Genomic DNA, 27,256 nt, shown 5'->3' on the forward strand with positions numbered 1-27,256 from the left:
TTCTCTGCATTATATTCACACCACACATTGCTCTCAGACATGACATCTCCACTGCCTCCAGCCTTCTCCTCGCTGCAACATTCATCACCCACGCTTCACACCCATATAAGAGCGTTGGTAAAACTATACTCTCATACATTCCCCTCTTTGCCTCCAAGGACAAAGTTCTTTGTCTCCACAGACTCCTAAGTGCACCACTCACTCTTTTTCCCTCATCAATTCTATGATTCACCTCATCTTTCATAGACCCATCCGCTGACACGTCCACTCCCAAATATCTGAATACGTTCACCTCCTCCATACTCTCTCCCTCCAATCTGATATTCAATCTTTCATCACCTAATCTTTTTGTTATCCTCATAACCTTACTCTTTCCTGTATTCACCTTTAATTTTCTTCTTTTGCACACCCTACCAAATTCATCCACCAATCTCTGCAACTTCTCTTCAGAATCTCCCAAGAGCACAGTGTCATCAGCAAAGAGCAGCTGTGACAACTCCCACTTTGTGTGTGATTCTTTATCTTTTAACTCCACGCCTCTTGCCAAGACCCTCGCATTTACTTCTCTTACAACCCCATCTATAAATATATTAAACAACCACGGTGACATCACACATCCTTGTCTAAGGCCTACTTTTACTGGGAAAAAATTTCCCTCTTTCCTACATACTCTAACTTGAGCCTCACTATCCTCGTAAAAACTCTTCACTGCTTTCAGTAACCTACCTCCTACACCATACACTTGCAACATCTGCCACATTGCCCCCCTATCCACCCTGTCATACGCCTTTTCCAAATCCATAAATGCCACAAAGACCTCTTTAGCCTTATCTAAATACTGTTCACTTATATGTTTCACTGTAAACACCTGGTCCACACACCCCCTACCTTTCCTAAAGCCTCCTTGTTCATCTGCTATCCTATTCTCCGTCTTACTCTTAATTCTTTCAATTATAACTCTACCATACACTTTACCAGGTACACTCAACAGACTTATCCCCCTATAATTTTTGCACTCTCTTTTATCCCCTTTGCCTTTATACAAAGGAACTATGCATGCTCTCTGCCAATCCCTAGGTACCTTACCCTCTTCCATACATTTATTAAATAATTGCACCAACCACTCCAAAACTATATCCCCACCTGCTTTTAACATTTCTATCTTTATCCCATCAATCCCGGCTGCCTTACCCCCTTTCATTTTACCTACTGCCTCACGAACTTCCCCCACACTCACAACTGGCTCTTCCTCACTCCTACAAGATGTTATTCCTCCTTGCCCTATACACGAAATCACAGCTTCCCTATCTTCATCAACATTTAACAATTCCTCAAAATATTCCTTCCATCTTCCCAATACCTCTAACTCTCCATTTAATAACTCTCCTCTCCTATTTTTAACTGACAAATCCATTTGTTCTCTAGGCTTTCTTAACTTGTTAATCTCACTCCAAAACTTTTTCTTATTTTCAACAAAATTTGTTGATAACATCTCACCCACTCTCTCATTTGCTCTCTTTTTACATTGCTTCACCACTCTCTTAACTTCTCTCTTTTTCTCCATATACTCTTCCCTCCTTGCATCACTTCTACTTTGTAAAAACTTCTCATATGCTAACTTTTTCTCCCTTACTACTCTCTTTACATCATCATTCCACCAATCGCTCCTCTTCCCTCCTGCACCCACTTTCCTGTAACCACAAACTTCTGCTGAACACTCTAACACTACATTTTTAAACCTACCCCATACCTCTTCGACCCCATTGCCTATGCTCTCATTAGCCCATCTATCCTCCAATAGCTGTTTATATCTTACCCTAACTGCCTCCTCTTTTAGTTTATAAACCTTCACCTCTCTCTTCCCTGATGCTTCTATTCTCCTTGTATCCCATCTACCTTTTACTCTCAGTGTAGCTACAACTAGAAAGTGATCTGATATATCTGTGGCCCCTCTATAAACATGTACATCCTGAAGTCTACTCAACAGTCTTTTATCTACCAATACATAATCCAACAAACTACTGTCATTTCGCCCTACATCATATCGTGTATACTTATTTATCCTCATTTTCTTAAAATATGTATTACCTATAACTAAACCCCTTTCTATACAAAGTTCAATCAAAGGGCTCCCATTATCATTTACACCTGGCACCCCAAACTTACCTACCACACCCTCTCTAAAAGTTTCTCCTACTTTAGCATTCAAGTCCCCTACCACAATTACTCTCTCACTTGGTTCAAAGGCTCCTATACATTCACTTAACATATACAATTTATAAGGTTCAGTTATTCAGTATTTATTTGGTTTTGGGTGAGTAAGTGATCTTTGAGAAGAGACTTGAATTTATAAACAGGTAGTGTTTCTTTTATATTTACAGGTAATGAATTCCAGATTTTAGGGCCTTTTATGTGCATTGAGTTTTTGCATAGCGTGAGATGGACACGAGGAATATCAAAGAGTGATCTGTGCCTTGTGTTATGGTCATGTGTTCTGTTGAGGTTGGCAAGGAGATGTTTGAGGGGAGGGTTAATATCAGAGTTGAGTGTTCTATGTATGTAATAGGTGCAGTAATAAGTATGGATGTTTTGTATGGTGAGTAGGTTGAGTGTATTGAATATTGGTGGAGTGTGCTGCCTGTAGTGAGAATTTGTTATCATTCTAACTGCAGCCTTTTGTTGGGTAATTAGTGGTCTGAGATGGTTACTTGTTGTTGAGCCCCATGCACAAATTCCATAGGTGAGATAGGGGTAAATAAGAGAGTGATATAGGGCCAGGAGGGCTGACTGTGGAGCATAGTACCGTATCTTCGATAGTATGCCTACAGTCTTGGAAATTTTCTTAGAAATTTGTTGTATATGTGTATGAAATTTGAGTCTATTATCAAGGTGGATTCCTAAGAATTTTCCCTCTGTTAGCTTTGTGATAGGTGATCCGTTTATCATTATGTTAAGAGGGACATCTGTAGCTCTGTTACCAAACTGAATGAAGTAGGTTTTGTCAATGTTTAGTGTAAGTTTGTTAGTACTCATCCAGGTAGATATTTTCTGTAATTCGGTATTTACAGTATTGGCTAGCGTGACTGGGCTCGGGTGGGAGAAGACGTATGTTGTGTCATCAGCAAATAGTGTGGGTTTGAGTAATTGCGAAGCATTTGGTAGGTCATTTATGTATAGGAGAAAGAGAAGAGGGCCAAGGACACTTCCCTGTGGGACACCAACTGTAATTGGTTGTGCAGAAGAGTTTGCCCCATTTGCGTACACATATTGGCTTCTGTTGCTGAGGTATGACTTGAGGTAGTTGAGGGAGTGCCCTCTTATACCATAGTGTGACAATTTTACGTGGAGCAAGTCATGGTCAACTGTATCAAAAGCTTTACGTAAGTCAATGAAGATCCCCAGTGGGACTTCTTTTTTCTCTATTGCAGTGTATATATGTTCTAGCATGTGTATAATAGCATCATTAGTATTTTTATTAGGCCTGAATCCAAATTGGCAGGGGTTGAGTATGTTTTGGGAGATAAGGTAGGAGTAGATTCGTTTATGAATTAATTTTTCGAAGATTTTTGAGAGAGGGTGTAAGTTGGATATTGGCCTATAGTTATTCAACTCTGTTTGGTCTCCTCCTTTGTGGATCGGGGTGACCCTTGCTATTTTGAGTACTGTAGGGAAGGTGGAGGATTCAATGGATTTGTTAAAGAGTGTTGCAATGATTGGTGATAGCACTTGTGACACTTTTTTGTATATAAAGGGTAGTAAGATATTTAAATCTCCTGCCTTGTTTTTTAGTGCGTTGATAATAAGGGAGACTTCGTATGGGTTAGTCGGAGCTAGGAACAGTGTGTTCGGGTAGTTGCCGGTGAGGTAGTCATTTGGTGGGGTATCTGAGCTTGGGATTTTATTGGCAAGGTTTTGTCCTATAGTGGAGAAGAAATCATTGAGTCTGTTTGCTGTTTCTGTTGGTGGGAGTTGGGGTTCATCTGATTTTGCTAATTTTATTTCGCTATTTCGTGATATCTTTTTTGTTCCCAGAATTTCTGATAGGGTTTTCCAGGTCTTTTTTATATCACCTCGTAAGTTGGATAATCTGTTCTCATAATACAATTTTTTTGCCCTTCTTATCAGGCTGGTTAGGATTGACGAGTAACGTTTTGTTTGGTCTCTGGTTATGTGACCCATTCTGTACTGTTTTTCATATTGGTGTTTTGTATTTATGGATTTGAGAATGCTGGGTGTTAGCCAGGGACTGTTCAGTCTCTTAGCTGTCATCTGCTTAGTTTTTTTAGGGCAGTGCTTGTTATAGAGGTATTGGGTCTTTTTTAGAAAATTATTAATACATTCGTCAATATCTGTATTGATTTCTAGCTCAGTGTGCCAGTCAATGTTTGCTACTGCTGTTGTGAAGTTATTAATGGCTGCCTCATTGTGAAGTCTGAAGGTGACTTTAGTAGTGTCTTGGGGTAATTTACCAAGAGTTGTTATGAGGAAAGTAGGGTAGTGGTCTGTGGTATTATCTGTAATTATGCCTGATTTTAAAGGGGATATGGTGTTGGTCCAGATGTGGTCAAGTAGGGAAACACTAGTCTCTGTAACTCTTGTAGGTTTTGTTACTGTTGGTAGCAACATACAGTTACTCATTGTGTTTGTGAATTCAGTAACGTGTGGGTCCTGGTCTTGCAGGAGATTTATATTGAAGTCACCTGAGAGTAGTAAGTGATCTTTGTTCATGCGTGCATCAGTTATCATACTTCCTAGGTTTTGACTAAATTGGCTAATGTTTGACTGTGGAACTCTGTAGATGTTTATCAATGTGAGAGGTTTTTGTAGGTATTTGGATTTGAATTTGGCTATTATATATTCCCCATGTTCATCTCTTGTGCAAGTATTAGTGATACATTCTAGTTGGTCTGAGTAGTATATGGCTGTGCCTCCCCCTTGTTGGTCTGGCCTACAGTTATGTATGGCTGTGTAACCAGGAATGGCATAGACATCTGTACTATCAGGCTTTAGCCAGGTTTCAGTTAGTGTAATGATGGACATATTGGCATGTAAGGAATTTAGTAATGCTATGAGGTCATCGTAATGCTTGCTTAAAGATCTGATATTGTAGTTAAAGATAGTTATGTTGTTGTTGGCACTGAGAAGTGCCTTTGATTGTTCTGCAGTGTAGTAATTACAGTAACTGTTTGATTCATTTAAGTCATTAAATAAGAGGTTGGTATCAGGATCAATGCTTGTAATCATAAGATTTGTAGTGAATCTATAGTTAGAATTAAGTATAAAACAAAGTAAATAGTCTTAAGCTAAAAAATAGCACCTGAATTATTTAACAAATGTAAAATAATGAACTAAGGTAGTTCTTTTTTTTTTTTAAGCTAAAATAAAGGAGACAATATAAAAGGGACTAGTACAAATAAAGTGATGATCAAATAATGGAGCTTGGGAATATGATAGTAGGTAGTACCATAAAATAAATGAGCTTTGGAATATAATGGCAAAATTGTGAACTTGTTCTACTTTAGCACCTGAGAATAGCACCTTGATTATTTTAACAATTGTGAATGTATAAACTAGGGTAGTTATATAAAGCTAAAATAAAGGAGAAAATATATAAGGGACTAAAATTAAGTAATGGTAAACAAAGTTAAATGGACAGATGGTCACTATGAAATAATATTGGTTTAGGAGTAAGATCTGATTTGTAATATTAGATAAATTGAGCAGTTTATTGCACAATAAAAGTAAAAAAAATGAGGTAGTTGGAACTAGCTAGCAAAAGATAGTTTTGGTACTTGCAAAAAAGTAATTGGAATATACACTAATTGCATACACAATGAAAAGTGACTAAAAAACAAGTAGTGATAAACAAAATTAAATGGACAGGTAAGAAAAATGAATATTATTAATTTGGAGTAAGATTTGACTTGTAATTTAAAATTATGAGCAATTAATAGCAGTAAGAAAGAAGTATAGAGTATTGGAGGTAGTTGGCATTAGCTAGTGATGAAAAATAATAAAAATAATAATGTACAATATAATAGTAACGTACACTATATGCACCACACGTATATATGTATTAAGGGCACTTATCTAATCTGTTACAGAAATGTCAGCTTTTCTAAGGAAGGTAGAGAAATCATGTTCGTTTGAGATGGTATATTGTTGTCCTGTTGATGTTTTCCTTACTAGTATTTTCCCATCTCGCGTGAAACACTGATGTATTTTGTTTTCCTGTTTAAGTTTTCTCAGCCTGAACAGAAGGTTTTGACGTTTTTTTGTTAGACACTCATTTATGTACACTCCATTTTTCATTGTAATTGCTGATTTAATTAGGTCCTTTCTTTTATCGTATGAATGAAGTCTGATCATTATACTGTGTTTACTTCCTGGTTTTCCTAGCAAACGTGTTTCTTTGATTTCATTGTTTTGCACGATGACTTGTACGTGGTTCTGTATTATCCTGACAGCAGTTTCTTTGCACTGTGCTTGTGTTATGTCACTAGGAATGTGTGGACTGTTTATTATAACTGCATCAGACAACTTATCTTGTTCAGTTTTGTCGTCTTGGAAATCAAGGTATTCATTTAGTCGAGTGTGCATGTTCTGATTCCAGTCCTTGATTGCTTCTTCAACCTTCATATTTATTGTTGTTATTTGCTCAGTGTGACTGGCTATAGCTGCTTTTAGAGTATTTTCTGTGTCAACACTTCCCGATGTAATCTTCTCTTCAAGGTTTTGGATCTTATTCTCGAGGTTGGTTATCTTGGAATCTCGTCGCTCGAGTGCTGCTTTGATATCTTTGATTTCATTTTCTAGAGCAATGATGTAGTCCTTGATATTGTCAGGAATAATCATACCTGAGTTATCATGGGTGAATCCTTTGAAGGGAGTGGAGTTGGAGGGGGAGTCAGCCATGTTTGTTGTTGTTGTTGTTGTTCCCTGGGTGGCGGTGGTGAGGGGGGTTGATGATACACTGGCGTCCTGCTGGGTAGACAAGTTGAGTTCTAGGGTCCTTGCTGTTATTCTTTTATTACTGGTGTTGTTTCTTCTGCGATATCCTTTCATAGTATCACTGAAGTAGATACTGTGTAGCAATGGAGGAGAAGGCTTGTTTTCTCGGAGCTTGGGTTAAGTGATTGTCTGGCAGCGGAGGCAGTGTTTGGGTTAGCAGGGCTGTCTTCCTTAGATCTTCTAATTTTGTCAAGATTTGGGTTACATTCTTAGTATTCTTGGGTCATGTTGTGGTCTACGTGGGTTCATGTAGTTGAACTTTCACTTAGGCCATCACAAGTTTTGATGGGCGATGTTTTTTTGAGAAAGAAGAGCTGGTAGGATACCGTTGCTGCCGCTGCCGTTCCCTTATAATTGACATATTGCCACAATAAAATGTCACATTAGTTGCACTTGTGTCCTTTTACTTTACATACAGGCAAGGGGGACAAAAGGGAGTGTAAGAGTTTTATGGGAATAAGCCTTTTGAGTGTACCTGGTAAAGTGTATGGTAGACTTATTGAAAGAATTAAGAGTAAGATGGAGAGCAGGATTGCAGATGAACAAGGAGGCTTTAGGAAGGGTTGGGGATGTGTAGACCAGGTGTTTATAGAGAAGCATATAAGTGAATAATATTTAAATAAGGGGCAAAGAGGATTTTGTTGCATTTATGGAGTTGGAAAAGGCTTATGATAAGGTGGATAGAGAAGCAATGTGGCAGATGTTGCCAGTGTATGGATTAGGTGGTAGGTTACTGAAAGCAGTGAAGAGGTTTTACGAGGCTAGTGAGGCTCAGGTTAGTGTATATAGGAGAGAGGGAGAGTATTTCCCAGTAAAAGTAGGCCTTAGACAGGGATGTGTGATGTCACCATGCAGTGGCGTGCAGAGGAGGGGAGGCCAAAGGGGTGGTGGCCTGGGCATCCAAATGGGTGGGGTAGCATCCAATTAGAGAGGGAAATAAGATAGTGATTTTGAAATTTCAGCAGTGATAAATCAGCTTTTGGAGGCTCACCACACTACAGAGGGAGTGGTTAGCCCTTTATTCCTTTAACACGGTGTACCCTTTCTGTCCAGAGAAAATGGTGCCGCCACACAGATTTATCATCAGTGGAGAAAGTCTCAAAACATTCGCAGGATCCGAAAATGGGGTTCCATGAAGCTTCTTGTGATTTGAAAGGACTTATTCATATCTTGAATTTGAAGAATGACGAAATTATCCACAATGCAATACACTTGGCTAATGAATATTGTGAAAATTGGGGACTATCAATTGCACAAACAAGGAGAAGAAGAATAATGCCTGAACAGTCAGCGAGAGATAGTGGACTGATGGCACAAGAAGAAATGAATAGCGTTATGGTAAAGATTGTGAACCGATTAGAAATGGAAATTGAAGACTGCAGTGTCCATCTTCAAGGACTCAGCGTTCGTCTTCAAGGATTCAGTGACTGATTTTTCATTTCTTCTGAACTTGAATTCAGTAGTAACTGAAGATGAACAAAAAAGAAAGAAGTTAAAAAAGGAATGTTCAGACTTTGCAAATTATTATGATAATGATGTGGCAGCCATTCAGTTATATGACGAAATTATTGATATTGTGATGCTCCTTTGAGCTGGAGGGAATAGAATTCCCCCGATCCTCAAGATGCTCTGGAGTCTTTACTGCAGTATGGAAGGGATGTCTTTCCGACGCTGTGTGTTTCATACAGATTACTGCTTACAATTGCATTTTCAGTTTCAAGTTGTGAAAGGTCATTTTCAAAACTGAAATTAATAAAAACATATCTGAGGTCTCCAATGTCACAGGAGCGACTGACCAACCTGGCTTGAATAAGCATTGAAAAAGAATTTCTCACAGTTGATGTAAAAAGTGAAGTAGTTCACGTATTTTCTGACAGGAGGTATCATTTGGGGAAAAGAAATTAATAAATTTGGTCGATTTATATTTAACCCCTTCAGGGTCCAAGGCCCAAATCTGAAGTGGTGCCCCAGTGTCCAAGAATTAAAAAAAAAAAAATTTGTTATTTTTTCTTATGAAATGGTAGAGAATCTTTTTGTGAGGGTAATAAAACAAAAAGTACGAAATTTGATGGAAAATTGACGAAATTATGCTCTCACGAATTTTGATGTGTCAGCGATATTTACGAATCGGCGATTTTGCCGACTTTGACTCCCATTTTAGGCCAATTACATTACTCCAGTCAACCAAATTCTTAGCTATTTCACTAGTATTACTTCTATTCTATCGATTGAGCACAAGAAATCGCCAAGTCAACTCTCTCAACTACAAATTAAAGTGATCTGAAATTGTTAATTTGGTCAATTTAACACAAAGTTCAAAATATTCCAATTTCAAAATAGGGTCCAGAATAAACAATGTAGGTATTCCTGGAACTAAATTAACATTTCCTCTGTTCATTAGTTACGTTTTGAGGCTTTACAAATAAATTCCATTTTGATTTTTTATTCACATAATGAATTTTTATTCACACCAAAAAATAGAAGAGTTATTGTTATGCAATACTGTAATAATTGTATAAATATCATCACCATATTTGTGAATGCATATTAGACCCACCAGCTGACGTGTATTAGACGTGTGAGGTCGTTTGTTTACTCTTGAATATCGGCAAAAATTTAACATTTCTGCTACTTTGAGCTCAGTTTCAAGCCATTTCCAATGCTAAAACCAATCAAAATCATCTCTATTTCTGTAATATGTCTTCCATTCTATCAAATGAGAACAAGAAATCGCAAATAGAACTATAAAAAACATACGAAAAAACACTGCAAAGTCGCTGTTTTAATCGAAAAATCATGATTTCAGTTTTTTCTCTCATTATACACAGCGTGCTGCAGGATCTGTTTTATGTGGTGCACACATACCACATAGATGTATTCTGTCATATCTAGGCCCAAATGTACCACTCACAGTTTATCAGAGTGAGCTGAGCTCATGACGTAGATCTACGGTTTGGACCCTGAACGTAAAGCCGTAGATCTATGGGACGGACCCTCAAAGGGTTAAATCGAATAAAGTATTTATTTCACGTTTCATCTGTATTTTTATGTTGAAAATATCTCCCTTTCTCATAATATTTCTCAGTACTAAGCCCTATACTTGAGTCTTTGGGGCATACAATCAATGAGTCAGCCCCGGGTATCACCAGACCTCTGTATGACACTGTCACCATGGTTGCTCAGTATATTTATGGATGGGGTTGTAAGAGAAGTGAATGCACTGGTGTTGGAAAGAGGTGTGGGATTAAAAGATACGGAATCTAACACAAAGTAGAAGTTGTCACAGTTGCTCTTTGCTGATGACACTGTGTTTTTGGGTTATTCTGAAGAAAAGTTGCAGAGATTGTTGAATGAGTTTGGAAGGGTATGTAAAAGAATGAAATTCAAAGTGAACATAGGAAAGAGCAAGGTGATGAAGATAAAAATATTTAGGAAATGAAAGATTGGATATCAAATTAGAGGGAGGGCATATGGAGGAAGTGAATGTATTCACATATGTGGGAGATGACTTGTCTGCAGATGGGTCTACAAAAGATGAGTTGAACCATAGAATTATGAGGGGAGTGAAGGTGAGTGAAGCACTGAGTAGTCTGTGGAGACAAAGAACATTACACTTGGAAGCAAAGAGGGGAATGTATATGAGTATAGTGGTACCAACACTCTTATATGGGAGTGAAGCATGGGTGGTGAATATTGCAACAGGGAGAAGGTTGGAGGCATTGGAGATATTATGTTTGAGGGCAATGTGTGGTGTGAATATTATGCAGAGAATTCATAGCTTGGAGATTAGGAGGAAGTACGAGGTTTCTAAAAGTTTTATCCAGAGAGCTGAGGAGGGGTTGTTGAGGTGATTCAGACATATAGAGAGGGATGGAACAAAATAGAATGACTTTGAAGGCATATAATCTGTAGTGGAAAGAAGGTGGGGTAGGGGTCATCCTAGGAAAGGTTGGGGAGGGGGGTAAAGGAGGTTTTGTGTGCTAGAGCCTTGTACTTCCAGAGAGTGTGCATGAGCATGTTAGATAGGAGTGAGTGAAGGCAAATAGTTTTTATGACTTGACATGCTGTTGGAGTGTGAGCAAAGTAATGTTTATGAAGAGATTCAGGGAAACCGGTTAGCTGAACTTGAGTCCTGGAGTTGGAGAATGCATTACCTGCTCTTTGAAGAAGGTGTGGAAATATGTTGCAGTTTTTTAACTGTAGTATTGGCACTTCTCTGGCAAGACAGTAATGGAGTGAGTGACGATAAAAGTGTTTCTTCTTTGGCAAGCCACCCTACCTCGGTGGAAAACAGTCAATGTGTTAAAAAAATATTCTTATTAAAGGTTTTCTTCTTATTATTACTCTTTCAATATACAGGCCATATCCCACCAAGGCAGAGTGGCATGAAAGGAAAAGCAAAAGTTTTTCCTTTTCACTTTAGTAATATATACAGGAGAAGGGGTTAATAGCCTCTTGCTCCCAGCATTTTAGTCACCTCTTACATCATGCATGGCTTACAGAGGAAGAATTCTTTTTCACCTCCCCATGGAGATAAAAGGAAATAAACAAGAAGGACTAGGAAGAAAATACAAGAAAAGCCAGAGGGGTGTGTGTATATATATGGATGTGTAGTGTGACCTAAATGTAAGTAGAAGTAGCAAGATGTACCTGAAATCTTGCACGTTTACGAGACAGAAAAAACACCAGCAATGGAAAATAATTACAGGTTTCCATTTCACACTCACTTGGCAGGACAGTAATACCTCCTTGGGTGGTTGCTGTCTACCCTCCTACAACCTAGGACAAATTATTATTTTGTGATAATGTTTTGCTTTCCTAATATAGTAGATTTTGTATTAGTCTGAAAGAATTACAGAATTGTTTATATCTGAATTATGGTTTGTATCGGTTAGCTGTAGTGACATCTGTAACGAATAAGCATTCTTGACACTTTGCAGAGACAGGAGAGGGAGGAGTATATGTACACTAACGACTCGAGGAGAACCTGATGAGAACTGTCGCTTCCTGCCATACAAAGATCAACGAGCAACCTCTTCACTCATGTCTTACCCTCTTATCTTCAGTGATATGGTGAGGAGATCTTCAGAGATGAACATATAAATCTCACATTGACAGAAAAGATAACATGGAGTAGAAAAGGCTAGTTATCTTATATTGGCCTCAATCAGAGATTCTCTTCAGTAGATGTTACCCTCATGGGAGGTGCCTTTATTCCAGTGAGGGACTCTTGATCCAAGGAACTTGACTTGCCTTCCCTATCCTTGGATTGAATTTGAATGTCTCTTCTCCAGGTGGTGTATGACACTTACAGGTTTAGCTCATTCCCATTTAAAATAAAATCCAACATGTTTAAGGGCATCTCTGTTGAAGCATTGTTATTTTTATTACATTCACGGGAAGGAGTGATAAATCTGTAGAGTAATGCAGCATTTGGGAAAATGGGAGGCAATTAGGTGTGATATAAGAAGAAGAAGAATAGGTCTAACCATACCATGGGCGGCATTGAACCCGTGGTCAGAGAGTCTCAAAACTCCAGACCGTCACGTTAGCCACTGGACCAGTGGCTAACGCGACGGTCTGGAGTTTTGACACTCTGACCGTGGGTTCAATCCCGCCCGTGGTATGGTTTGTTTGCAATCGTGTCATTACGATTTTGTGAGTCAAGAATAGGTCTAATTCCCTGGATCAAGAGCCCATCTCCAGCATCAAGGCATCTCTGCTGAGGGGTCTGTTGAAGTATGTGTTTATTGATAAATATCTCTGATTTAAACTTAAATATATGCATCCTTTTCTACTTCCTGTTTCAATTTTCCATTTATGTAGGGTTTACCTGTTTATTGATCAGTGTTTATGATATATCAGGCACTGCATGGCAGGAATAAGCACCACATTCACTGGAGAAAAATGCAGATATCGGAGATTGGGACTATCAAGGTCAAGTTGCCATATTTTGCTATGGGCTCTTGAGCCTAACTTATGAGGCTGACAATATTTATACATTTCTATAAACATATGAAACATTAAGGAATTGATTTATTTACCAACCCAGAGTTTGTCTGTGGTGGCGCTTATTGTTTTTTGTATATAGTTCTACAGTCTTCCCATTATGGCCTTGAATTTCTAGACATTTCACCACTGCATGGTGAAATGTTTACAAATAAAGATACCCTGATGTTGCATGTGTCTAATTCTTCATCTTGTCAGTATTGTATACCATACATGTACAACTTATTTATTTATTGTTTTGCCGTGAAGTGCCTTGTATAGCATCGTCAAACACAGGAGTCAAGAAATGTGGGAAGAACTAAAAGCCATAAATGAAATAGAAAGAAACCCAAAATATTTCTTTTCTTATGCCAAATCAAAGTTGAGAACAACATCCAGTATTGGGCCCCTACTTGAACAAGGTGGGTCCTACAAAGATGAAAGCAAGGAAATGAGTGAGCTACTCAAATCCCAATATGACTCTGTTTTTAGCGAGCTGCTAACCAGACTGAGAGTCGAAGACCTAAATAAATTTTTTATGAGATAGAGAGTTTGATAAACTCAAATTTATCTGATATTATCCTGATGCCAGATGACTCTGAAAAGGTGATAAATGACATGCCCATGCACTCTGCCTCGGGCCCAGACTCATGGAACTCCGTGTTCATCAATAATTACTTTCCTACTGTACAACTATGATATACTATTTCTTAGTATTAAGATGAATGTAAGCAAATAATGTTAAAGTTGGCCCATAATGCCAAGGCATAATAGAGGCTCTCTTTGCATTGCATTCCACTATTGTATATACACAATCTCAATGTACTGTTTGCAAAGACATTAAATAAATAAATAAATAAAACTGCAAGAAGCCCCTATCATGAACTTTTAACATCCTAAGGAGAGGGAGCATGGACATGGGTTGTCCCACAGCTGCTAGAAACAACAGACATAGCCCCACTCCACAAAGGGGGCAGTTAGCAATAGCAAAGAACTACAGACCAATAGCTCTAACATCAAATATTATAAAAATCTTTGAAAGGGTTCTAAGAAGCAAGAACACCACCCATCTGGATAACCATCAGTTACACAACCCAGGGCAGCATAAGTTTAGAGCAGGTCACTCATGTCTGTTTCAACTACTGGACCACTGTGACAAGGTCCTGGATGCTCTAGAAGACAAATAAAATGCAGATGTAATATATACAGACTTTGCCAAAGCATTTGACAAGTGTGACCATGGTGTAATAGCGCACAAAATGCGTGATAAAGGAATAACAGGAAAAGTTGGTAGATGGATCTATAATTTCCTCACAAATAGAACACAAAGAGTAGTATTCAACAGAATAGTCTGAGGCGGCTACGGTAAAAAGCTCTGTTCCACAAGGCACAGTACTTGCTCCCATCCTGTTCCTCATCCTCATATCTGACATAGAGAGGGATGCAAGCCACAGCACCATGTTTTCCTTTGCAGATGACACCCGAATTTGCATGACAGTGCCATCCATTGAAGACACCGCAAGACTCCAGGTGGACATCAACCAAATCTTTAAATGGGCCGCAAAAAACAATATGAAGTTCAATGATGAGAAATTTCAATTATTTCAATATGTAAAATGTGAGGAAATGAAAACTACATCGGAGTATAAAACAAATTCCAACCACACAATAGAGCAAAAAACTAATGTAAATGACCTGGGAGTGATCATGTCAGAGGATGTCACCTTCAAAAATCATAACATTGTATCATTCGCATCTGCTAGAAAAATGACAGGATTCATAATGAGAACTTTAAAAACTAGGGATGCCTAACCCATGATGACACTCTTCAGGTAACTTGTTCTATCTAGGCTGGAATATTGCTACACACTAACAGCATCTTTCAAGGCAGGCAAAATTGCTGACTTAGAAAATGTACAGAGAACCTTCACGGCACATAACTGTGATAAAACACCTCAGTTACTGGGAACGCTTGAAGTTCCTCACTGTGTACTCCTTAAAAGGCAGGCGGGAGAGATACATGATTGTATACACTTGGAAAATCCGTGAGAGATAGTACCAAACTTGGCAGGTGAAATTGCCGACCTAGAAAATGTACAGAGAACTTTCACGGTGCGCATAACGGAGATAAAACACCTCAATTACTGGGAGCGCTTGAGGTTTCTAAACCTGTATTCCCTGGAACGCAGGAGGGAGAGATACATGATTATATACACCTGGAAAATCCTAGAGGGACTAGTACCGAACTTGCACACGAAAATCACTCCATATGAAAGCAAGAGACTCAGCAGATGATGCAACATCCCCCAATGAAAAGCAGGGGTGCCACTAACACGATAAGAGGCAACACAATAAGTGTCAGGGGCCCAAGACTGTTCAACTGCCTCCCAGCATACATAAGGGGGATTACCAATAGACCCCTGACTGTTTTCAAGAAGGCACTGGACAGGCACTTAAAGTCAGTACCTGACTAGCCGGGTTGTGGGTCGTACATCGGGTTGTGTGCGGCCAACAGTAACAGCCTGGTTGATCAGGCCCTGATCCACCACGAGGTCTGGTCACAGAATGGACTGTGAGGGCATTGACCCCGAAACCCTCTCCAGGTATACTCCAGGTATAATCTTACAAATACTCTTACTTACCATGTTAGTTTAGCAGTTTGGTGATACTGTATTCTCATTTTATTTTTATTCCAGAATCATTTATTTTGTATGTTTTAGTGACTATTTACATTTTACAACTCCACTGAAAGAAAAAATTCTCAGGTGCTAAAGTAGAATAAGTTCACAACTTTGCCATTATATTCCAAAACTACCTTAGCTCATTATTTTACATTTGTTAAATAATTCAGGTGCTATTTTTTAGCTTAAGACTATTTACTTTGTTTTATACTTAATTCTAACTATAGATTCACTACAAATCTTATGATTACAAGCATTGATCCTGATACCAACCTCTTATTTAACGACTTAAATGATTCAAACAGTTACTGTAATTACTACACTGCAGAACAATCAAAGGCACTTCTCAGTGCCAACAACAACATAACTATCTTTAACTACAATATCAGATCTTTAAGCAAGCATTACGATGACCTCATAGCATTACTAAATTCCTTACATGCCAATATGTCCATCATTACACTAACTGAAACCTGGCTAAAGCCTGATAGTACAGATGTCTATGCCATTCCTGGTTACACAGCCATACACAACTGTAGGCCAGACCAACAAGGGGGTGGCACAGCCATATACTACTCAGACCAACTAGAATGTATCACTAATACTTGCACAAGGGATGAACATGGGGAATATATAATAGCCAAATTCAAATCCAAATACCTACAAAAACCTCTCACATTGATAAACATTTACAGAGTTCCACAGTCAAACATTAGCCAATTTAGTCAAAACCTAGGAAGTATGATAACTGATGCACGCATGAACAAAGATCACTTACTACTCTCAGGTGACTTCAATATAAATCTCCTGCAAGACCAGGACCCACACGTTACTGAATTCACAAACACAATGAGTAACTGTATGTTGCTACCAACAGTAACAAAACCTACAAGAGTTACAGAGACTAGTGTTTCCCTACTTGACCACATCTGGACCAACACCATATCCCCTTTAAAATCAGGCATAATTACAGATAATACCACAGACCACTACCCTACTTTTCTCATAACAACTCTTGGTAAATTACCCCAAGACACTACTAAAGTCACCTTCAGACTTCACAATGAGGCAGCCATTAATAACTTCACAACAGCAGTAGCAAACATTGACTGGCACACTGAGCTAGAAATCTATACAGATATTGACGAATGTATTAATAATTTTCTAAAAAAGACCCAATACCTCTATAACAAGCACTGCCCTAAAAAAACTAAACAGATGACAGCTAAGAGACTGAACAGTCCCTGGTTAACACCCAGCATTCTCAAATCCATAAATACAAAACACCAATATGAAAAACAGTACAGAATGGGTCACATAACCAGAGACCAAACAAAACGTTACTCGTCAATCCTAACCAGCCTGATAAGAAGGGCAAAAAAATTGTATTATGAGAACAGATTATCCAACTTACGAGGTGATATAAAAAAGACCTGGAAAACCCTATCAGAAATTCTAGGAACAAAAAAGATATCACGAAATAGCGAAATAAAATTAGCAAAATCAGATGAACCCCAACTCCCACCAACAGAAACAGCAAACAGACTCAATGACTTCTTCTCCACTATAGGACAAAACCTTGCCAATAAAATCCCAAGCTCAGATACCCCACCAAATGACTACCTCACTGGCAACTACCCGAACACACTGTTCCTAGCTCCGACTAACCCATACGAAGTCTCCCTTATTATCAACACGCTAAAAACCAAGGCAGGAGATTTAAATACCTTACCACCCTTTATATACAAAAAAGTGTCACAAGTGCTATCACCAATCATTGCAACACTCTTTAACAAATCCATTGAATCCTCCACCTTCCCCACAGTACTCAAAATAGCAAGGGTCACCCCGATCCACAAAGGAGGAGACCAAACAGAGTTGAATAACTATAGGCCAATATCCAACTTACACCCTCTCTCAAAAATCTTCGAAAAATTAATTCATAAGCGAATCTACTCCTACCTTATCTCCCAAAACATACTCAACCCCTGCCAATTTGGATTCAGGCCAAATAAAAATACTAATGATGCTATTATACACATGCTAGAACATATATACACTGCAATAGAGAAAAAAGAAGTCCCACTGGGGATCTTCATTGACTTACGTAAAGCTTTTGATACAGTTAACCATGACTTGCTCCACGTAAAATTGTCACACTATGGTATAAGAGGGCACTCCCTCAACTACCTCAAGTCATACCTCAGCAACAGAAGCCAATATGTGTATGCAAATGGGGCAAACTCTTCTGCACAACCAATTACAGTTGGTGTCCCACAGGGAAGTGTCCTTGGCCCTCTTCTCTTTCTCCTATACATAAATGACCTACCAAATGCTTCGCAATTACTCAAACCCACACTATTTGCAGATGACACTACATACGTCTTCTCCCACCCGAGCCCAGTCACGCTAGCCAATACTGTAAATACAGAATTACAGAAAATATCTACCTGGATGAGGACTAACAAACTTACACTAAACATTGACAAAACCTACTTCATTCAGTTTGGTAACAGAACTACAGATGTCCCTCTTAACATAATGATAAACGGATCACCTATCACAAAGCTAACAGAGGGAAAATTCTTAGGAATCCACCTTGATAATAGACTCAAATTTCATACACATATACAACAAATTTCTAAGAAAATTTCCAAGACTGTAGGCATACTATCGAAGATACGGTACTATGCTCCACAGTCAGCCCTCCTGGCCCTATATCACTCTCTTATTTACCCCTATCTCACCTATGGAATTTGTGCATGGGGCTCAACAACAAGTAACCATCTCAGACCACTAATTACCCAACAAAAGGCTGCAGTTAGAATGATAACAAATTCTCACTATAGGCAGCACACTCCACCAATATTCAATACACTAAACCTATTCACCATACAAAACATTCATACTTATTACTGCACCTATTACATACATAGAACACTTAACTCTGATATTAACCCTCCCCTCAAACATCTCCTTGCCAACCTCAACAGAACGCATGACCATAACACAAGGCACAGATCACTCTTTGATGTTCCTCGTGTCCATCTCACACTTTGCAAAAACTCAATGCACATAAAAGGCCCTAAAATCTGGAACTCATTACCTGTAAATATAAAAGAAACACTACCTGTTTATAAATTCAAGTCTCTTCTCAAAGATCACTTACTCACCCAAAACCAAATAAATACTGAATAACTGAACCTTATAAATTGTATATCTTAAATGTTTCTCACAATTATATCACATAAATGTTAAACCTAAAACCCAATCTAACTTTATTATTTTTTAAATACACTACCTAACAGAATACTCCATTCTACTGAATGTACAACAGTGCATACAACCATATGACCTGTCTTTGTAATACTCACTTGTGCTTTATAGTAATCTGTTTACATTAAAGTTTTATCACCGATGTCATCATTGCTTAGTTCATCTTAAGTTAATTTTAAGCCAGCCCGTAATGCTATGCATAGTATAAGTGGCTTTGGCATACTGCTCTTATCTGTATTTTTTGTACCTCTGTATGTGTGCACAAATTTTTAAATAAATAAATAAATAAATAAATGTAGGTAGTAGGTTGGTAGACAGCAACCGCCCAGGGAGGTACTACCGTCCTGCCAAGTGAGTGTGGAACGAAAGCCTGTAATTGTTTTACATGATGGTAGGATTGCTGGTGTCCTTTTTTCTGTCTCATGAACATGCAAGATTTCAGGTATGTCTTGCTACTTCTACTTACACTTAGGTCACACAACACATACATGTACAAGCATATGTATACACACCCCTCTGGGTTTTCTTCTATTTTCTTACTAGCTCTTGTTCTTGTTTATTTCCTCTTATCTCCATGGGGAAGTGGAACAGAATTCTTCCTCCGTAAGCTATGCGTGTTGTAAGAGGCGACTAAAATGCCAGGAGCAAGGGGCTAGTAACCCCTTCTCCTGTATATATTACTAAATGTGAAAGGAGAAACTTTTGTTTTTCCTTTTGGGCCACCCTGCCTTGGTGGGATACAGCCGATGTGTTGAAAGAAGAAGAAGAAATAAATAAATAAATAAAATGTGAGGTAATCACTCACTGATACAACAACCATCACAGCAGAGGTGTACACGGGACTCTTGTGACAATTTTTACTCTGAATTTTGGCTAAATGTTCACAGGACAGTTAACCATAAAGATAAAAGATAAATATATAGATTTTATTTCTTAAAGGTTACAATGTGTAATTACAATTTTGGTTTGCTAAGTACAAAGAAAGTCACTCTCATGCTGAGACATTTCGGGCAGACTAATCCTAATACATAATAACTATGTACTTAAATCTAGACAAGATGAGAATGGTTAACTATTATTAAAATCTTTATTTACCCATTGCACAACTTGACAGTCATGTTTATGAAAACCAACTTTTAGTGAATTTTATACAAATTGGAGAAACTATGGGTAAAATAAATTCGATTCCAGGACTCTCAGTAATATCCAGTATTTTTTATATAAATTTTTTACTCACTGGCCATCTTGCACTGAGGTAGAGAGACTCAGTGAAATGGAGGGGGGCACTCCAAGCCCAGCCTGAGGTTAAGAGGTCATCGTACAAAACTATAGTGACTGTACACCCATAGGCTGAAGATGGGGCTAACAAACAAACTTTTTAAAGTGAAGTACAGTACAATATGCAGTTAGTGTAATTGACATATATAAACTACTTTATTGAAAACCCCTTACTATGCAAGACATTTGTAGTCTTAAAACTAAATTATGATGACTAGTGTATGAGAATAAGAATACTTAATAATGATGATAATAATAATAATAATAATAATAATAATAATAATAATAATAGTTTATTAAGACATGATACGTAGTTGTACAAGGAATTATAGTAGTTGGGTGTACATGCCAAAAGCCCATTGTATGCAGAGCATTATGGGCAGGATGTATTAATTCAATCAACAAATTCTAATTACAGTAATGATAAATAAAGATGAAGTTAGGTACCTGAGTTCAAAGGATGATGGAATAGGAACAGGGACAATATTGGATGAAAGATAAGGTTTTTGGGTTTCAGGAATTGTTCATTATCATAAATTGTTGTCAGGATAATGAATACCAGGAACACATTAAGGTAAGGAAGTGTGTTTTACAGTATCTTTGAAGAAGCTGGCAGACAGGGAGACTCTGGAATCTTCAGGCAGAGAGTTCCAGATTTTAGGTCCTGTTATGCACATTGAATTTTTACTCAGGTTGAGTCAGACATGGGGAATATCATAAGAGATTTTTGTGTCTGTTGCAACTATCAAGAAAGAGTTTCAGGGTAGGATTGATATTATAATTGATTGTCCTGTATATGTAGTATGCACAGTACTCTGAGTGAATTTTATGTGTATTAGGTAAGTTTAGACTTTTGAAGAGTGGGGAAGTGTGTTGTATGGCACTTGAAAGAAACACATTTCACCATAGGCATATGATTTTGGTAGATAGCTACACACTTTACTGACTTCAAAAACTCACTTAAATCTTGGGAAGTACAGTGCCTGCACTCTAAAGAGGGGGTTAGAGATATTTGCTATTTGGAGTGACATCTGAACTATTGTATCTATATGCCTTTGGCAGGACAGTGATAGTGTGAATGATGGTGAGAATGTTTCTTTTCTGGATCACCCTGCCTCAGTGGGAGATGGTCTGTTTGTTAAAAATAAAACTTTATTCCAAGTTTTCCTCATACCTAATATACCAGCTATGATTCTCCTCATAAAAGCTTAATCCTAATGCTTGTACAATAATAACAAACACTTTTTCAACTTGCAATACTATGAACATTATTAATTTCAATTAAGTAAAGAACACTAACAAGGTAGATATGAAATAATTCAGTTTATTAGAGGTTTACATACAATATGCAAAACAGTATTAGAACAGACAACAAAAGAAGGATGACAAGTGTCTTTCTCCTTATATTTTTAGTACATTTCAGTCATTGCGAAGAGAAGAAATCTAAAAAGGAAATTTTTACATATCCTATCAGTATAATAAAGGTGGTTTATTGGTTATTACACAATAATGGATAATGAGAACCTTCAAAACTAGGGAGGCCAAGCCCATGATGACACTCTTCAGGTCACTTGTTCTATCTAGGCTGGAATATTGCTGCACTCTAACAGCACCTTTCAAGGCAGGTGAAATTGCCGACCTAGAAAATGTACAGAGAACTTTCACGGCGCGCATAACGGAGATAAAACACCTCAATTACTGGGAGCGCTTGAGGTTTCTAAACCTGTATTCCCTGGAACGCAGGAGGGAGAGATACATGATTATATACACCTGGAAAATCCTAGAGGGACTAGTACCGAACTTGCACACGAAAATCACTCACTACGAAAGCAAAAGACTTGGCAGACGATGCACCATCCCCCCAATGAAAAGCAGGGGTGTCACTAGCACGTTAAGAGACCATACAATAAGTGTCAGGGGCCCGAGACTGTTCAACTGCCTCCCAGCACACATAAGGGGGATTACCAACAGACCCCTGGCAGTCTTCAAGCTGGCACTGGACAAGCACCTAAAGTCAGTTCCTGATCAGCCGGGCTGTGGCTCGTACGTTGGTTTGCGTGCAGCCAGCAGCAACAGCCTGGTTGATCAGGCGCTGATCCACCAGGAGGCCTGGTCACAGACCGGGCCGCGGGGGCGTTGACCCCCGAAACTCTCTCCAGGTAAACTCCAGGTCCAGGTAAACAATACAGTACAATTTTTATTTCTTTGTGTTACAAATAATGTAGTTTCACAGATGTTTTACTCAATACACTTTGTTTTTATTCATTATATCTGAGTAAAATAACTATATACAGTGGAATCTCTACTTGCGAGTGCGTCCACGTGCGAGTTTTTCCAGATACGAACAGCTGCTCGGTCGATTTTTTGCTTCCAGACGCGAGCAAAATTTCCAGATGCGAGCAGGCCTCAAGGGAGGTTGACACTGGTGAGAGCGCTCTTGCTCTTGATTTAGGGAATTGGATCTCAGTTGTTTGTTGGACTATCTTATTGAAACTTTGGCAATATATGATGAAAATATGCTTCTTAACGTACACCAAAATTGAAAGAAATTGGACCATAAATAACAGAGTTCACTTTTCAGCCATTAGCCTCCCCTTAGCGGTATATTTTCGTATGTTTTTATGGTTGTATTAGCGTTTTATTTGGTCTCATGTGATAGAATGGAAGATATACTACAAAAATAAATATGATTTTAATTGGTTTCACAATGAAAAGTACCTTGAAATTAAGCTCAAAAATAGCAGAAATGTTCGATTCTTTGGCGACATTAGTGGTAGACATGATGAGGTAGCAGTGGCAGACAACATGAGGTAGCAGTGGCAGACATGAAGCAGCAGTGGTAGACAACATGAGGTAGCAGTGGCAGACGACATGAAGCAGCAGTGACGGAAAACATGAAGTGGCAGTGGCAGACAGCATGAAGCAGCAGTGGCAAAGTGTAGCATTAAGAGTGTAGCAATTAAGTGAAACATTAAGAATGTAGCACTTATAAGTCACTCTGACTTTTTTGGATTATCCTAGGTTCTCTACACATGAAGTCAGGAGCAGGAATGGCCGCTGTGGTGGGCCTGTAAACCCCAACAACAATGGCTGCTGTCACCACCACTAGCCACATACCTAATTACATGTATTTTATTCATTCTAGTATATATATCATGTTTTTATGTTATTAATATTGTTTATTATGCTCAAGTTAGAGTATGTAGGAAAGAGGGAAATTATTTCCCAGTAAAAGTAGGCCTTAGACAAGGATGCGTGATGTCACCGTGGTTGTTTAATATATTTATAGATGGGGTTGTAAGAGAAGTAAATGCGAGGGTCTTGGCAAGAGGCGTGGAGTTAAAAGATAAAGAATCACACATAAAGTGGGAGTTGTCACAGTTGCTCTTTGCTGATGACACTGTGCTCTTGGGAGATTCTGAAGAGAAGTTGCAGAGATTGGTGGATGAATTTGGTAGGGTGTGCAAAAGAAGAAAATTAAAAGTGAATACAGGAAAGAGTAAGGTTATGAGGATAACAAAAAGATTGGGTGATGAAGGATTGGATATCAGATTGGAGGGAGAGAGTATGGAGGAGGTGAATGTATTCAGATATTTGGGAGTGGACGTGTCAGCGGATGGGTCTATGAAAGATGAGGTGAATCATAGAATTGATGAGGGGAAAAGGGTGAGTGGTGCACTTAGGAGTCTGTGGAGACAAAGAACTTTGTCCTTGGAGGCAAAGAGGGGAATGTATGAGAGTATAGTTTTAGCAACGCTCTTATATGGGTGTGAAGCATGGGTGATGAATGTTGCAGTGAGGAGAAGGCTGGAGGCAGTGGAGATGTCATGTCTGAGGGCAATGTGTGGTGTGAATATAATGCAGAGAATTCGTAGTTTGGAAGTTAGGAGGAGGTGCGGGATTACCAAAACTGTTGTCCAGAGGGCTGAGGAAGGGTTGTTGAGGTGGTTCGGACATGTAGAGAGAATGGAGCGAAACAGAGTGACTTCAAGAGTGTATCAGTCTGTAGTGGAAGGAAGGCGGGGTAGGGGTCGGCCTAGGAAAGGTTGGAGGGAGGGGGTAAAGGAGGTTTTGTGTGCGAGGGGCTTGGACTTCCAGCAGGCATGTGTGAGCGTGTTTGATAGGAGTGAATGGAGACAAATGGTTTTTAATACTTGACGTGCTGTTGGAGGGTGAGCAAAGTAACATTTATGAAGGGATTCAGGGAAACCGGCAGGCCGGACTTGAATCCTGGAGATGGGAAGTACAGTGCCTGCACTCTGAAGGAGGGGTGTTAATGTTGCAGTTTAAAAACTGTAGTGTAAAGCACCCTTCTGGCAAGACAGTGATGGAGTGAATGATGGTGAAAGTTTTTCTTTTTCGGGCCACCCTGCCTTGGTGGGAATCGGCCAGTGTGATAATAATAAAAAAAATGTCATTTTACATGAATTGCGATAGATAAATAAGCTGTAGAGATGATATTAGGGAAATTATTAAAGTATTTTCTCATGCCTGGAATAAATGAGGAAAATTGACTCTGCAAACAAGCAAATCTAGTTGTGAGCAAGGTCATGGAACTGATTAAACTCGTAAGCAGAGACTCCACTGTACACGTATAATAAATATGCTAAATAAGGATGTATATTTGTAGGTTCATAACAATAAGGCTGGTCCGCAACGTTCATGATGAATATTTATCATGCCCTAACTTAGGTATGACTTAAAAGGCAGATCTGCCTTGTTACACCAAAAGAAGCAAACACTTTTACCATCATTCATTCATTGACTGTCTTGACAGAAGTATAATAACATCACTGTTCAGATAACCCTCTGAGCTGCAACATCATCTCCCCTTCACAGTTCAAACATAAGACAGTGAGAAAATGGCCATGATACTTTGAGTGGTGTTGGGGCTCAGCATTTTAGCATACATACATAAGCATGCATAGCTAGGAAACACACTAATCTATTCACTTATTAGTTGTAGTGCAGGAACGGTTAAGAATGATGTGTAAAATCTGGTGTTGTAATTACAATAATCAATCAATCAATCACTCAATCAATTTTTATTTCCTTGCAAGATTACATTGAGATTATGAAATTACAAAAATGAGTTGCAGTGCAAAGAGCCACTGTTATGCCTAGGGCATGATAGTGGCACTCTTTGCACTGCCTACATAATACTAAAGAAATTGAACATAGTTTAAGTTGTGCATCTTGTTTTTTTATAGTACACAGTAATTTTACTCAGATTACAATAGTTTCAGTAGTAAATATTGAAATTATATTATGGGAATATAACATTGTGAGTTGCTGAAAGTAGTTTACAGTTTTTAGGTTTGATCCAAGGAAAGGAAGGATAAGCCACATTCCCCCCACCAACATCAAGACGCGTCCCCTACAGGGTACTCTTTATACGTATCTTAAACAATGCATTAAAATTTACCCACTTTTGTTGTGCCAAATTGTATAGCTTACTTTTTGGGCATGGTATGTAAGTAAGTTTATTCAAGCACAGGTACACATATATACAGTTACATGAATTATCATACACAGCAGCACATGTGTAGATTCTTTTTTCAACAAACCGGCTGTATTCCACCAAGGCAGGGTGGCCCAAAAAGAAAAACAAAAGTTTCTCTTTTTAAATTTAGTAACATATACAGGAGAAGGGGTTACTAGCCCCTTGCTCCCGGCATTTTAGTCGTGTCTTATGACACGCATGGCTTACGGAGGAAGAATTCTGTTCCACTTCCCCATGGAGGTAAGAGGAAATAAACAAGGACAAGAACTAGGAAGAAAATAGAAGAAAAGGAGAGGTGTGTGTGTGTGTGTGTGTATATATATATGCTTGTACATGCATTTGTAGTGTGACCTAAGTGTAAGTACAAGTAGCAAGATGTACCTGAAATCTTGCATATTTATGAGACAGAAAAAAGATGCCAGCAATCCTACCATCATGTAAAGTAATTACGGGTTTCCAATTTACACTCACTTGGCAGGACGATAATGAGTATAATTGAAAAGTGACGTATTAGCAAAGTGGGTGATTGCTGTCTACCAACTTACTACTTAGAACAATAATAATTACTTTTGTTAAAATTTTTCTAATACACTCAATGTGGTTTTAAATGTCATGTTTGCTGTGTTTACTGTACAGTATTACCATCCATACTGCATATAACCTATGACTTTTCAGTGGAACTATATATTTATATGAAACTATAATACTCCCATCTGGAGTTTATCTGGAGTTTATCTGGAGAGAGTTCCGGGGGTCAACGCCCCCGCGGCCCGGTCTGTGACCAGGCCTCCTTAGGTCAGTGTCCCAGGATGCGACCCACACCAGTCGACTAACACCCAGGTACCCATTTTACTGATGGGGAACATAGACAACAGGTGGAAAGAAACACGTCCAATGTTTCTACTCTGGCTGGGAATCGAACCCAGGCCCTCACCGTGTGAAGCGAGAGCGTTAACCACCAGGCCACCAGAGCCACCCATGGGGAAGTGGAATAGAATTCTTCCTCCATAAGCCATGCATGTCGTAAGAGGCGACTAAAATGCTGGGAGCAAGGGACTAGTATACACAAAAAGGGGTTACTAGTCCCTTGCTCCCAGCATTTACTAAAGTTAAAAAGATAAACTTTTGTTTTTCTTTTTGAGCCACCCTGCCTTGGTGGGATACGGCTGGTTTGTTGAAAGAAGAATACATTGAGTATGTCTGTTTTATATTTCTACTTGTTATGTACTTTTAGTAGTTTATGGTTGTTTTTTGTTAGCATTCTAACATATACAACATCATAAATACTTCATTTTTAATAATTAATTCATATATTGTATTTATGAATTGGTACTAAGGTTGTAGATTTCTGTAGTGGACCAAATAGTGGACACCCACACAATCCTGTGGCTCCGACCAAGCAAAATCTCTTCTGTGGTGGTCGCTCTGTATGGGAGGTCATGCTGGAACACCAAGACTTTGCAAATGATGCGTAAGTTTATGGACAATTTGGTTTCTCTTTTCAAATATGAAGTCTCTT

The 27,256-nt window shown here is 38.6% G+C and overlaps 1 protein-coding gene across 9 annotated transcripts in view; it reads left to right on the forward strand.

The window, feature by feature from the left end:
• Positions 1–27,256, forward strand: part of LOC128703277 (calcium-activated chloride channel regulator 1) — a 482,928-nt gene that overhangs the window by 290,583 nt on the left and 165,089 nt on the right. For 8 of the 9 annotated variants that reach the window (XM_070103296.1, XM_070103298.1, XM_070103299.1 and 5 more), the window contains 2 exons: positions 11,952–12,084; positions 27,075–27,208. In XM_070103296.1, coding sequence (XP_069959397.1) covers positions 11,952–12,084; positions 27,075–27,208 — 267 coding nt within the window. The remainder of the gene's footprint in view (positions 1–11,951; positions 12,085–27,074; positions 27,209–27,256) is intronic. The other variant, XM_070103302.1, reaches the window with a different exon arrangement.

The sequence above is a fragment of the Cherax quadricarinatus genome, chromosome 85 (assembly GCF_038502225.1).
Source record: "Cherax quadricarinatus isolate ZL_2023a chromosome 85, ASM3850222v1, whole genome shotgun sequence".
NCBI lineage: Eukaryota > Metazoa > Arthropoda > Malacostraca > Decapoda > Parastacidae > Cherax > Cherax quadricarinatus.